Source organism: Camelus dromedarius, chromosome 18, assembly GCF_036321535.1.
Source record: "Camelus dromedarius isolate mCamDro1 chromosome 18, mCamDro1.pat, whole genome shotgun sequence".
NCBI lineage: Eukaryota > Metazoa > Chordata > Mammalia > Artiodactyla > Camelidae > Camelus > Camelus dromedarius.
The window spans coordinates 44832241-44845737 of NC_087453.1; the positions used below are offsets into that span (position 1 = coordinate 44832241).

A 13497-nucleotide genomic window follows, 5' to 3' on the forward strand; every position below is an offset into this window, starting at 1 on the left:
ATTCTTGTAAAGGTCTCCGACTCCACGTGTGAGATTCCCTCGTGCGTGCGTGTGTAGGAGGTCTGTGTCTCTTCAGCTCTGTGAAACACTGCAAATTGCCCTCCAGAGCGGCTCCGTGGACAACACTTCTCCAGCAGCGTGTGAAGGCTCCTGTTTTCCCATATCCTCGAATATTTGGCATTGTCAGACTTAAATTTTTGCCCCGGAAGGTGTATAAAAGGAGATCTCCTGACCACTTTCTCTCCGAAGGCCCTAGTGCTTTTAGAAACTCCACCTGCAGCCTGTACCCCAGTCACACATGAAGGGGATGGACTTGGCCGGCCTCCCTTCTGACCTCGGTCTTGGGAGGGCACAGAGCTATTTGGGGGGCTTCTTTTCTGCACACACCCCCCCTTAGGTAATCTCTCCTTATCACAAGACTTTGAACTACTAACACCTATGCCAGTAACTTCAATTTGCTCTACCCTTGATTTCCAAAGCTGCTTAACAAATTTAACTGATGGCCAGTGAGCGGCTCAGTTAAAATTTCGCCTGCCCAACGTCAGTCCTTCTCCACGTTGTCCCAGCTCAGTCAAGGGTGTTGCCGGCCATTAGGTTCTTGTCTCATCGAAGAAAGAATTCAGAGACGAGACGTGGAGGTTAAGTAGGTAAAGTGGGGATTCAATAAGGGACAGACAGTGCGCTCTCAAGGGGAGAGCGGGCAGGCTCAGGCGAGCATCTGTGCTGAGTTTCCTTGGCGAGTTGGTTACGCAGGGCGTACAGATGAGTGGGCAGAATATTCACTGGGGAGGGAGGAGCTTGGGAGCCCAGCCCCTGATTTCCATCCCGAGGGGAGGAGGGATTTTTGTCCTCATTTAATCTGGATCGGAAGTGTCTCGGCGTCGGTACATGATGGGTACTTCTAATCTGCAAGGCTAATTTTATTGTAATGAAGGCATAATGAGCAAAAGGCTACATTCAGACACTGGAGATTCCTGCCTTTTCCTAACTTTCTTTGTCGACCTCCAAGACACTTGTCAACCGAAACTGTGATTTCTTATCAGTCCGGAGGTTCCTGCTTTTCTCTGCCTGCCCGAGGATCCCCATTGTTCACAAGATGTGTGGTTTCCTGCCATCTGGCCCATGCCTCCCCTTCTCTGCTCAGGTCTAGTCTCTGCCAGCTCTAACAAGGGCACTGCCATCTCTCTAATCACTCAAGGCAAAAACTTAGGAATCGCCCTTGATTCTTGTCTTCCCTCCACCCCACATTCAATGCATTTATCCGTGTCTATCAATTTCTGTGTCAGTTGTTCCTGGGTTTCCTCCTTCTTTCTAATTCCACTGCTGCCACCTTGATCCAAGCCACCATCACCTCCTACATGAACCATTGCAGTTGCCCCCTAACTAGAGTTGCTGCCCCTCCTTACAAAGCACCTCTAGCCAGCAGCCAAGGGGATCTTTTTAGTACATCTGACCATCCCACCATAGCTAGGGTGGCCCCTTAGCTGCTCCCTACGGCATCACCCTATTCTCTTTTCTTTCTAGAACTTCTTGATGCTCTGTGCTGTGGTCTGTTGCACCAGCATATCACCTCCATGAGAATCGTCAGCTTTATTCTACATTTGTAATGCCTGGTATGCGGCGGATGGCCGTGAAGTTCAGAATGAATGAATGACTAGGTGGAGGGGTCCACACTGGGAACAGCTTAGAGGCTCAGATGAAGTTTCTCCCAGAGTCTGGGTGGGATAAAAGCTGCTTGAGGCAAGAAGACACCTGTCTTTAGCGAGAACAGTGATTGTCAAGCATTTTATTCCCAGGACCTCTTCACACAGAAATGACGGAGGACTCACCCAAGAGCCTGTGTTCACGTGGATTCCATCTGCGGATATGCTGCGCTAGAAAGTAAATGAAGGAGAATCTTAAAATATTTAAGACAATAATCGATTACACATTGATATAAATAACATTTATATGAAAAATAACTACATTTAAAAAAATTAATGAGCGGTGACACCTTGAGAACAGCTGTTCCACACTCACGATGCCTGATTGGAACCACTAAAAATTCTGATGAGCAGGTGACTAGCAGAGCTCAAGAATTCAGACCAAACTGGAGAGTCAGATGGAGCCTCTTATAGGCGTGTGAATGGGGAGTGCCAGGCCACACAAGCCTTCTCTGAGAAGAGGACACATTTCCCCGCTAACTCCCTCTGTGGCTACCCTGCCCACCCACTCACCCCCTCCCAGCCCCATGCAGCCCTCTCTCTTTCCCCTGTCTTCTTATTAAAAAAAAGAAAAAAAGAAAAAAAGCAAAGAATAAGATGAGAAATAAATTTAAGGTCATTGGAAAAATGCTTTGCAAACTGCATGTATCTTTGAAATATGCTAATTTCTGTAGCCAGAATAAGGATGGCGTACGCTTTCATCTGGGGCATCCCTTCTGAGTCGTCACTTTGACAAGATGAGTGTTGAGGTCTGGTTTTGCTGGGATTTGTTTATTCTACTTTGCGTTCATGTTAAGAAACCAAACTGAGTGTCATGCTCTTTTCCTTAGGGCGATACCGAAACCTAAATTCTTCCTCTTTCTAAGAAGAAGCTGCTCCCTTCCTCTCTCTTTTTTTTTCCCCCTCTGGGTAAAGGAAATGCAGAGCCAGGATTTAAAAAAAAAAAAAAAAAAAGGTGGTCATCTCTGTGCTCCTATTAAAGTGGCCAAAACTCCCCAGTCTCTGGTCACGCCCCCTTCCACTTTCTGACGTCACACTATTTTTGTCTCTGAACAGCTCATTGACACGATTGCCTCGGAGATCGGAGAACTGAAACAGGAGATGGTGCAGACAGACCTCAGCCTGGAGAATGGCCTGGGACCCAGCGAAACCCACAGGTGACAGGCGCTCCGGCGTCGGGCGCGCGGCGGGGGCGACGTGAACCCCGTTAGCGACGAGGACCGCAGGTTGGGGAGCTGGGGGCGTGGTGGCCGCCCAGAAGCAGCTCCCTGGAGGAGGTGGGAGTGGCCTAGGAACCAGTTGTCTGCTGGTTCTCCTTGATCCCTCAGAAGGCACTTGAACTTTGCACCCTCTCAATTCCTCTTGGCACCAGAACCCGGAAACCTAAAGTTCTGTCTGCCACATCCTCCTGCTCATGGTGATGGAAACAGTAACGCAGCGAGATCCTCCGTGTGCAAAACAGAATTCAGTGTAGCCCGTGTCAGTCTCCAGAAGGTGTAAAGGGAGCGCTTAGGAGGATGGACTCATTTTGCATTCTCAGGTCAGAAAAAAACCCCAGCAGACACCAGGGCTCTGAGCCGGCAATGTGAGCCGGCGTCTTGGAGAGGCGATGTGCTTATAAACGATTAAGAGAGGGGAGGCGGCATCCCTACGGTTAGGCCTGTCACGTGCACGTGCTGTGCGTGGTCTACGTAGGTGGTAAGGGACTGGCTTTTTCTGGAGAGCGGGGGTGCAGAGGCCAGGACGGGGGGCAGCCTGGAGGAGACTGCCAAAACTGCTTCCAGCTCTTGGAAGCTCTGGTTCATTGCTGGCAAGGGCAGCAGAGCAGAAGCGCTACCCAGAGGCATGGGCACTCGGTGCCTCGGAGGCCAGAGTCATGACAAGCTTCCCCCTCTTCTCGGGAAATGGGGTTGGGGTTGCCTGCTGCAGCGCGAGGGTGAGATTGACGGAGTGGGTTTTGCTTGCAAGTCATGGGGCAGGCAGGAGGAGTCCTGCAGAGGCAGGTGCTTCTGGGTGTCTGGGCAAGTTTCAAACCAGCCTGACTTGTTTCCTGCCCTGGACTGAGGGGAGAGCCGGCAGCCCCAGGGAGGGACCCTGCGGCTGGAAGACGGTGCTCCCGCGCCCTGCGTCTCTGGAGGAACCGTATTCCCCCTTAGCCGCGGAAGTTCTCCATGCCTTCTGTTTTCTTTTCTTCTCTGCACAATGACGGGGGCAGACCAGATGGGCCCCCGCTCCGGGCATTCTCTGATTCTCCTTGACTTCAGTGTGAATGGCTTTGATATTTCTTCCCCCATAAACGAGCCCAGTGCATGATGGTTTCTGATTAGAGATTTTCGGCCCCACATTCGAAGTTGCTCCAAATGCGCTGTAACTTTACCCAGGGGGTTCTCCTCACCCTTAACATCTCTCTGAAGCTTTTCAAATTTAAGAATGACTGCAAGCATTCCAAGATAACTTTTTTTTTCAAATTGATGTCACTTATTCTTGAATGCTGTGTTGGTTGGCACTGAATTCATGAATTTTACAAGGCGTTTTACTTGTTTGTTTTTTTAATGGGGAAGAGAGAAGGCAAGATTATCTTTATTGGCTGTATGTTCACCACATGCGGCCACTGTGCTAAGTGCAGTACAGCTGCCAACTCGCCGAAGCCCCGGCGTGACCCTCCTCCTGCTGACGTGGGACCCGAGTGACTCGGGGAAGAGCCGGCTGAGGACCCTGTGGCTTGTGTGCTCAGGTCGCTCGTTGATTTTTCAGGAGCATGGAGCAGTGCCTGTGTTTTCAGTCCTCCGCTGGGCCCAGCAGAGAGGTCAGGATGGCCAGATAACAGAGAGGCAGGGTGAGGGGGACGTGAAGTTGTTTCCAGAGTGAAGGCAGCGCAGAGCAGAGCTGTGGTCCCCGGGGCGGCAGGTCAGCCTGGCCCAGAGCAGCCCGAAGGGCAGGCGAGAGGAAGAGCAGGCGTGGGCGCAGCAGAGAGGCAGCAGGTGCCCCCCTCCCCGCACGCACCCCCGCCCTGGTGGCCGCACAGACGCGTCAAAGTTGCCTTCCTTTGTGGCATCACCCTCGGCGAGAGTGGGCTGTGAGCTGACCTCACCTGCCCCGGCCGCAGCCACCAGGAAGCGCCTGGGGTCCGCAGTTTGTTGAATGCGACGAGGCTGAGTGCCAAGCTGGCGCGCTCAGCTCGGGTGCAATCCTGCGGTGGCTTTCGGTCGCCCCTTTGGGGTTAGTATTGAGGTGAGGTTGAGCGTTTTAGCCTCTTCTTGTGTCACGGACCCCCTTCTTAGGCTAATATTTTCAAGGCAGAAAATAAACTATGTAGGGTGACAGGGAAAATAATTACATCAAGATAACAGTGACCAGGGTGTTTTAACGTGTGATTTCATAGCATACGGACTTCTTTTCTGACACGTTAAAAAGCAAGGTCAGGCTGTGGGTCTAGGCACGTCCGTCATCTGGAAGCAGAGATGAGCAAACGAGACTTCTGCACCAACAGTGAAAGTATGTGGGGCTGCTGGTGGCGGGGTCTCCGAGACCGAGAACTCCTGAGACTCGTTGCCTGCATTGAAAACGGGAGGAAGTTAATTTCAAAACCAGGTTAGTGAAAGTTAAAAAGATGTCCCTTTTTGCCATCCAGTGGTCCACTCCCACCTCCTGTCCCTTCCAGGGACACTTGTGACCTTCAGGGACATGGTGTCTCTTGTTTGCTTTCATCTCACCTGCTGCTGCTCCTAGTGTGCCGGCGGGTTCCTGCTCGTCTCCCTGACCTCCTAGCCCGGAGTACCCAGAGCACTCCGCACTCTCCCCTCTTCTCTCTCGAGTAAGTGCCTCAGTGTCCACATCCGTAAAATGGGGATAGCAGCGGAGCTGTACCTCTGAGTTGTCGGGACGGTTGAGTCAGTAGCTGTGAGTGACTTGGCACAGGCTTGCACGGGGTAGGCATGAGGTACTGTTTACAGAGAGATCTCTGGAGTAATTTTGGGTGTGAGCCTATCCAGGCTGGTGGCTTTGATACCATCTGTGTACCGGTGATTCCCAACTTGCATCCACCCCAAGGCTGGTCCTCTCCTGGAATCCAGATGTTTGCATCCAGCTGCCCGCTCAGCCTGACCTTTGGTATCTCAGCCTTACAGAGACCCAGGCTGAGCTCTTGGCTCCCCTTCACAACGCTGCCCCTTCCCTGGTCTTCCCCATCCAGGTGCCTCGTGTCAGCCCTGGTCCCTCTTCTCTCATCACCGCCTTCCCCTCCATCTCCAAATCCAGGCAGCTCAGCCTTTGCGATGGATCGGGATCAGACCCCTCCTCACCAGCCCTGCAGGGGACCCCTGCCTGGTGCCCCAATCTCACCCTCACCGGCCACCTTCTCCGGGCTGTTATCTAAGCACCATAGAGGGTGGTGCGACTTTAGTTCATCTGAATCCAAGTCAGGTCATTCCTGTTCACAGCCCGTCCGTGGTTTTCCATTGAAAACCAAAGTCCTCACCATGGCCTTCAGCTCTACAGGATCTGACTCCCCGTGCCCCGCCACCTCTTCTCACAGCATCTCCCTCCACCTCTCTGCTCCAGCCCCGCAGCTCCTTGCCAAACAGGCTCCTACCTCCTGAACTGTGTACATCCGGTTCCCTCTGCCTGGACTGTCCTTCCTCCGGGGAGCTCCGGACCCTCCTGTCTTCTGTCACCTTAGCGCTTTATTGTCAATTGTAGAACTTGTGCATCTCCGACGGCGAGTCCCTTGCTTCGTTACGCGTCTCCTCCTCCCAGCACCGCGGAGAAGCAGGAGGAGGGCAGGGGTCTGGCCCATGCACAGGGCTGTCTTGCCAGGGCCTGCGGTAGTGCCTGGCATGTAGCGGACACTCGGGAAATGTCTGCTGAACGGACCGATGAAAGATGCCAGCCCCTCGGAGGTTCTCAAAGTACCCGGGCCTCAGAAGCCTCTTGCAGAGACAAGATGTCACCAATGTAAAGCAATTAGGGGACCCCAGCCCGTGTGTAAAAAAATAGGAAGTTGAAAATGTGTGACAGGCGTTAAGCTCCCGGCCTAGCAGAGCAGAGGGACCAGGGCCCCTTCCTCTGTCCCCGCCTTGGAGCCCGTCAGTTCTGGGTCTCGGGCTCTTGTAAACGTTTGCCCCACGTCCTCTGCTAGTGCTTCACCAAAGAAGCTGGGGAGTCAGGGGAAAGATGTCGGGTTTCTTGTGGCTGCTCTCTCCAGATGTGGCCGCTTCCTGTCTCGCCCCAGCTCTCCCCACCGAGGACTGGAGCGCAGAAAATCAGGGGCCCTGCTCTCCCTCCCCCCTCCCCCCCCCCCCGGCGGTGTCACAGTCCATTTCCCGCTGGGGGAGGTGTCCCTGGGCAGGCACACCACCACCGGCGCTCCGCTCTCATCACCCCCTGGATCCCTCAGCACCTCTAGGCTGAGGCAAGTCTCTAAAGGTTCCTTCGCCCTCCGTGGGGTCAGTCAGAACTTGGTGAAATGAGGCTCGGGCTGGGCGGCAGGTGCCGGGACCCTGGCTGGGCCGGGTCGCCCAAGGCCTCTGCCGCCCCCTCCACTCTTTCCCTCCTTAGCCTCCTCCTCTCCTGCCGAGGCCTCTCTGGGACCCCGCATTCCACAGGGACGGCCGGGGGTGTCTGGGGTCCTGAAACCCCGCCCATACTCCACAGGTTCAGACACACAGAATTCAGACATCCCTTAGCCAGCCCTGCCCAGTGCCACAGGGTGGCTGCCGGTCCCCACGCTTGGCCTCTTCTGGAAGGTTCCCCGGGGATGCTGCAGGCTTCCCCCAGCTACGCCACAGCACTGGTGTCAAAACCACAAGCAGCTCAGCTGCCCCTCCCTGGGACAGCCCTCCACCTCTTCACTTGGCTGGAGGCTGGAGCACAGGGTTAAGGAGGGGCGCGGTGGCTCACAGTCCGGGGAGGAGTCGCACGGCCGGGGCCACGTTCAGCCGTCCGGCGGGATTCTGAATAAAACCCCTTCGCACTTTGTGCTGCGTTTCAGGGGGGAAAAAAAACCAGTGCAGTGAAGCATGATGGAAAAAAAGCACACACATAGGTTTGCAGTTAGATGAACTGTCGCAAAGTAAGCACACCCACGGCAGCACCAGGCCGAGACACGGCGTGTCTTGGCGCCGCTGGGGGCTCCCCGCTGACCCTGCCCCCCGGGGGTGCCCACTCTCCTGACCTCTGTGGTCATAGGGTAGTTCCGCCTGTTTGTGAACTTCCTCTGACGGGAATGAGGCAGCACGCACTCCCTCTTGTGACTGCGGCACACACTCGTGTGTCCCTTCGACTGTCGAGGGGTATTTGAGCTGTTTCCAGTTTGGGGCTCTTCTGAATAATGCTGCTGTGCACATTCCTGTGCATGTCATCCAGGGAGCACGTGGTGACATGCTTCAGTTAGGAATGTGGAGCGAATCGTTGGGTTGGAGCGTGGTGATATAGTCGACGTTAGTAAATGGTGCCCGCAAGTTTTCCAAAGCTGTTCTATCAACCCGCATTTCCACCAACGGTGTGTGAGAGTTCTGAATGCTCTGTCCTCAGCTGCACTTGCTACTGGCTATTCTTGCAATTTAGCCATTTGGATGGATGTGTGGGTGTAGAGCTTCTGAATCCGTGGCAGATGAAGGCAGGTAAGATTACCTGGATATCGCAGCTTATCTCAGGGCTGTGGGAGTCGGGAATCGGGGACTCTCCAGTTTTAACAGAGCATTGCTTTACAATTTCCACATGTTTGGGTTCAAGGCTGAAGTCCTGGGGCATCCTGAGCTGACAGCCAACTCATTTGTTGATATTTATTAAAACTGTAAAATTATGGAAAGGACTATTGGGAGGAAGGGAGGGGATGAAAGAGTTAATAATACAGAAATAATAAGAAAAATGTAAATATCTGTGTACCTTTTATTATGTCTATTTCTGCTTATGCATCTTAGATCTTAAACGTGCAGCAGAAAAAAAAAACTGCAAAGGAAATTCTCTCCATTTCTTAGATTCTTTTCCTTTGCTGCGCTCAGTACTTCCGTGCAGAAACACTCAGCATCTCCTGCGCTGATCTGGCCAAGGCCACCCGCTGCATCATGGTTGAGAAATACATGCGCCCCGGTCTTCCACAGCTCCTCTGGGGGTTTAAAGTCTGCTTCTTAACTCAGAGCACATCTGCCCCCAGTGTACCTTCCCTTGTTTAATGGATCGTCCACGTCAGTGACTTCAGACTCAGAATTTAATGTCACTTCATATTGTTCCTTTCCATCTTTTCCTCTTGAGACGTGAAAAGTGACCATCCTTCCTTGACTTGTACCCACTTTTGCTCTCCTGGGGATTCTGGAGAGTGTGCTCCCAAGGCCGCTTGGAAGCAAGTTCAAGTCGTCAGATGCAGAAGCCGCTTTGCCTTTGGCCTTCCTGCATAGCTTCTCTGTCGTGTGCAGTGTCAGCCAGCGGAACAAATATTTCCCCCTTTTGCCGCTGTCTGGAAACCGGCCTGCGCCTCAGGCCTGTGGCTCAGGGCCAGGCGCCCACCCCGAGGCCCCCAGCACCCGAGAGCAGGCCAGCCCCAGGACCAGGTGCTCCTGTCAGAGAGGCTGGGCTGCCTCCTTCCCTGGGAGCTCCGTCTGCGCGGCAGAAAAGCTCGCCACCGTCACTCACCACAGGGTATTGGGTGTGTCCTGCAGTATCTTAGGCCCCGTCTAGGAGATGTTTGGTGTTATCAAAGTTTATGGCCTCTTTGGACACATTATCTTTTTCTAAGAATTGTAAAGGCACATTTCCACTAATTCTAATCTGTGGGGCTTCCTTTTCCAAGGTCTTTCTCAGAGGACACCTGAGGCAACCAGGAGGGCGAGCTCTTTGGCTTGGGTTGAGATGGGTGTTCTCAAACAGCTGAAAATCCATTCATGTGAAACCCCCGAGGGACACCCGAGACACAGCTGCTCCCTCCTTCCGTGGGAGCAGGCGGGTGGGGTGCTGGGGGGAGGCACAGCTTTGTTCATAATTAGCGGTAATAGTTTTGCAATAAGACATTTTCCTCCCGTGCCCACTGGAACCTTCTGCTAGGACGGGCTTGGTCCGTTTCCCCCCAGTCCCTTACGGCGTTTTCCTGACCTCAGGACACCCTGCTTGTTTCGAATACGGTGCCGGGGAATTCTGTGAGAGCCGACCGACTCTCGGTTCACGCTGGTACCAGTGTAGCAGCAATTAAGTGCCGCTTACAGAAATGTTTGTCGGGTGGGCGCTGTGTGCTGAAATACCTGGGCAGGGGCGCCTCCAGGGCGACACAGCCTGAGGAAGAAAGCATCATAAACAGGTACCACACAGCGGAACGAGGACAGAATCAAGGGCCGTGCCAGGTGTCCTGGGGACCTCAGGGAGGAAGCAAGTGGTTCCAGGGAGAGATGAGATGCAACCTTAAAGAATGAGCTAAGCCGGTGAACCACCGTCTCCAGACTCGAAGTGCCCCAAGCAGCTGCCGTGCCTGCCTTGGCTGCTGAGGTGTTACACTGGGGGAGGTTTTTTTAAAAAAAAAAAGTAAGATTTCTTTTTTGATGACCGAAGTAAAACATCTGCGTTGTGGGACAAGGACAATGCAAAAAACAAAAAGAAGCATTCGGGTGGCCCCCGCCTCCAGGGACAGAGCCGCCTCTGACTGCCCATGGCTCTTTTATGTCTCCGTCTTGTGTGCGTCCTGCCCACTTCTGGGCTGCGGGCGGTGAGCCATTCATGATTTTCACTGACTTACAAAGAGTGTTCTTTTTTCACTTTTTAAAAAAATTGAAGTATAGTTGCTTTACTATGTTTCAGGTGTACTGCAGAGTGATTCAGTTATACATGTATATATAAAACCCTATTCCTTTCAGATTCTTTTCCACTATAGATTATTACAAGATGCTGACTGTAATTCCCTGTGATGTGCAGTGGGACCGTGTTATCTGTTTTATATATAGTAGTTTGTATCTGCTAATTTCAAACTCCTAATTTATCCCTCCCCTCACTTTCCCCTTAGGTAACCGTAAGTTTGTTTTCTATGTTTATGAGACTGTCTCTGTTTTGTAAATAAGTTCATTTCTGTCTTTTTTTTTAAGACTTCCATATATAAGTGATATCGTGTATTTGTCTTTCTGTCTCACTTACTTCACTTAGTATGATAATTTCTAGGTCCATCCATGCTGTTGCCAATGGCGTTATTTTACTCCTTTTTATGGCTGAGTAGTAGTCCATTGTGTGTGTGTGTGTGTGTGTGTGTGTGTGTGTGTGTGTGTGTGTACCATGACTTCTCTATCCATTCACCTGTTGATGGGCATTTGGGTTGTTTACAGGTCTTGGCTATTGTAAATAGTGCTGCTGTGAACATTGGGGTGCATTTATCTTTCTGAATTAGAGTTTTCTCCAGATATACGCTCAGGAGTGGGGTTGCTGGATCATAGGGTAATTCAACTTTCAGTTTTTTAAGGAACCTCCGTACTGTCCTCCATAGTGGCTGCACCAATTTACATTCCCACCAACAGTGCAGGAGGGCTCCCTTTTCTCCACACCCTCTCCAGCATTTATTATTTGTAGACTTTTTAATGATGGCCACTCTGACCAGTGTGAGGTGATAGCTCATAGTGGTTTTGATTTGCATTTCTCTAATGATTAGTGATGTTGAGCATCTTTTCATGTGCCTGTTGGCCACCTCTGTGTCTTCTTTGGAGAGATGTCTGTTTAGATGTTCTGCCACAAGGGCGTTAGTGGTCATCCTGGAAATGCACAGCATGTCCCAGAAGGTGATTCCGTCTTTGCTGGGGACTGGCTCCACCGTCCGCAGCGCGCTTGGGCTGTCAGTTGTGACAGCGGCATCCTCTGGCTCTCGCTATGTCTCATCCCTTACGGACCTGGGCTCGCTGCTGGGTTGGTAGCTGATCTGCCACAACACACCTGCTTGACGAGGATGCGGCTGTGGTTCAGTCCAGCTCCGAGACAACAGCAGTGACCAAAAGCCCCAAGAGGCCGCCTCTCCGGGCAGCCCCCACCCCCGCACTTGCCACTGCCCAGGCCCCGAGGTCAGCGGGCAAGGCCCTGCCCGCCTGGCTCCTTCTGTTTTCAGCTCCAAGGGTTCCCAGGACAACAGGTTCTTTGTTCCTTTCTGAGTTTTACAGGAACAAGTGGCGGCCCCAGCCAGCACTGGCTCCGTATCTGCCCTTTTCATCTTGCTGGAGAGTCAACAGCAGGAAGTTTAGAAGCAAAGAAAAAAAAGGGGGCCACCAGGTCCTCCTCTCGTGAAAGCAGAGATGCCCCCGAAGGGGAGACGCCCCCGTCTCCGTGCCGTTCTCTCCAGCTTGTCCTCCATAGACAGGGTTCACAAAAATCCTCCTGTGACTCACTTTTAGGACTCCCTGGGGAGGTCGAGGCCTCCTCGCTTGGAAAGCAGCAGCCCTTAGGCATGCGGGAGTAAAGCCACGACCCAGATTTGCTTGTCTTTGTCCTCTCAGAGTTTAAGGGGACAAACGGGCCTTGAGAAATTGGAATATCAGCTTGCATGGTGCAGGGAACCTGCACGAGGCAGAGCAGGGCCCCACTCCAACACTTTCTAGTGTTTGGACCTCAGAGAAGGAGATCAGCTAGATGGCCTCCAGTTTCCCTTGCAGCGCAGGGAGCGTGCAGTGGTCCCCGCAGGAATATCCCATCATCCCCCAGGCCTCTGCCCATCACTTTCCCCATCTCAGGTCAGAGCTTCCTCTGCTCACCTGGAGGTTCCTTTGGTATAAATCAAAAAGGGTGCCATGTGTCACCAGGATGAATCAGGGCCTGCCTTCTGCTCCCTTCTGTCTGTTTAGATCTTCTGCCACAAGGACCTTTGTGGTCATCCTGGAAGTGCACAGCATGTCTTAGGAATTGATTCCGTCTTTGTTGGGGGACTGGCTTCACTGTCCGCAGTGCACTTGGGCTCTCGGTTTTAATGGTGGCATCCTCTGGGGTTCGCCCTGTCTCATCCCTTACAGACGTGGTTCGCTGCTGGGTTGGTAGCTGAAATACTATGGGGTAGGGGTTTTATTCAGCTTCATACACTCTTTTTTTTTTTTAATTGAAGTATAGTCGGTTTACAGGGTTGTGTTAGTTTCTAGTGTTTCGCATAGTGATTCAGTTATACATGTATGTAATCCTTTTCCCATTCTTTTGTATGATAGGTTATTATAAGACATTGAATATACTTCCCTGTGCTATACAGTAGGACCTTGTTGTTTATCTATTTTTTTAACTTTAACTTTATTTTTATAGAGGTGTAGTTGATTTATAATGCTAGTTTCAAGTGTACAGCAAAGTGATTCAATTACATATATACATACACATATATGCATACATTTTCAGGTTCTTTTCCATTATAGCTTATTGCAAGCTATTGAATATGGTTGCCTGTGTTATACAGCAGGTTCTTGTTGTTAATCTATTTTATATATAGTAGTGTGTATCTGTTAATCCCAAACTCCTAATTTATCCTTCCCCACTGTCTTTCCCTCCTAGTAACCGTAAGTTTGTTTTCTATGTCTGTGAGTCTGTTTCTGTTTTGCAAATAAGTTGATTTGTATCACTTTTTAGATTCCATATATGAGTGATATCATATGATATTTGTCTTTCTCTGACTTACTTCACCTAGTGTGACAATCTCTAGGCCCATCCATGTTGCTGCAAAAGGTGTTATTTCATTCTTTTTCATGGCTGAGTAATATTCCGTTGTGTATATATGCCTCAACTTCTTTATCCAGTTGTCTGTCGATGGACATTTAGGTTGCTTCCATGTCTTGCCTATTGTAAATATCAGCTTCACAAATTCTAAAGA

The 13497-nt window shown here is 51.5% G+C and overlaps 1 protein-coding gene across 11 annotated transcripts in view; it reads left to right on the forward strand.

Annotated features, from left to right (window-relative positions):
• RIN2 (Ras and Rab interactor 2) overlaps nt 1-13497 on the forward strand; it is a 196999-nt gene that overhangs the window by 131831 nt on the left and 51671 nt on the right. For 9 of the 11 annotated variants that reach the window (XM_031434317.2, XM_031434316.2, XM_064475918.1 and 6 more), the window contains one exon: nt 2760-2860. In XM_031434317.2, the coding sequence (XP_031290177.1) occupies nt 2760-2860 (101 nt within the window). Of the gene's footprint in view, nt 1-2759; nt 2861-2883; nt 3244-13497 lie in introns of those variants that run through there. The other 2 variants (XM_031434319.2, XM_064475920.1) reach the window with 2 other exon arrangements.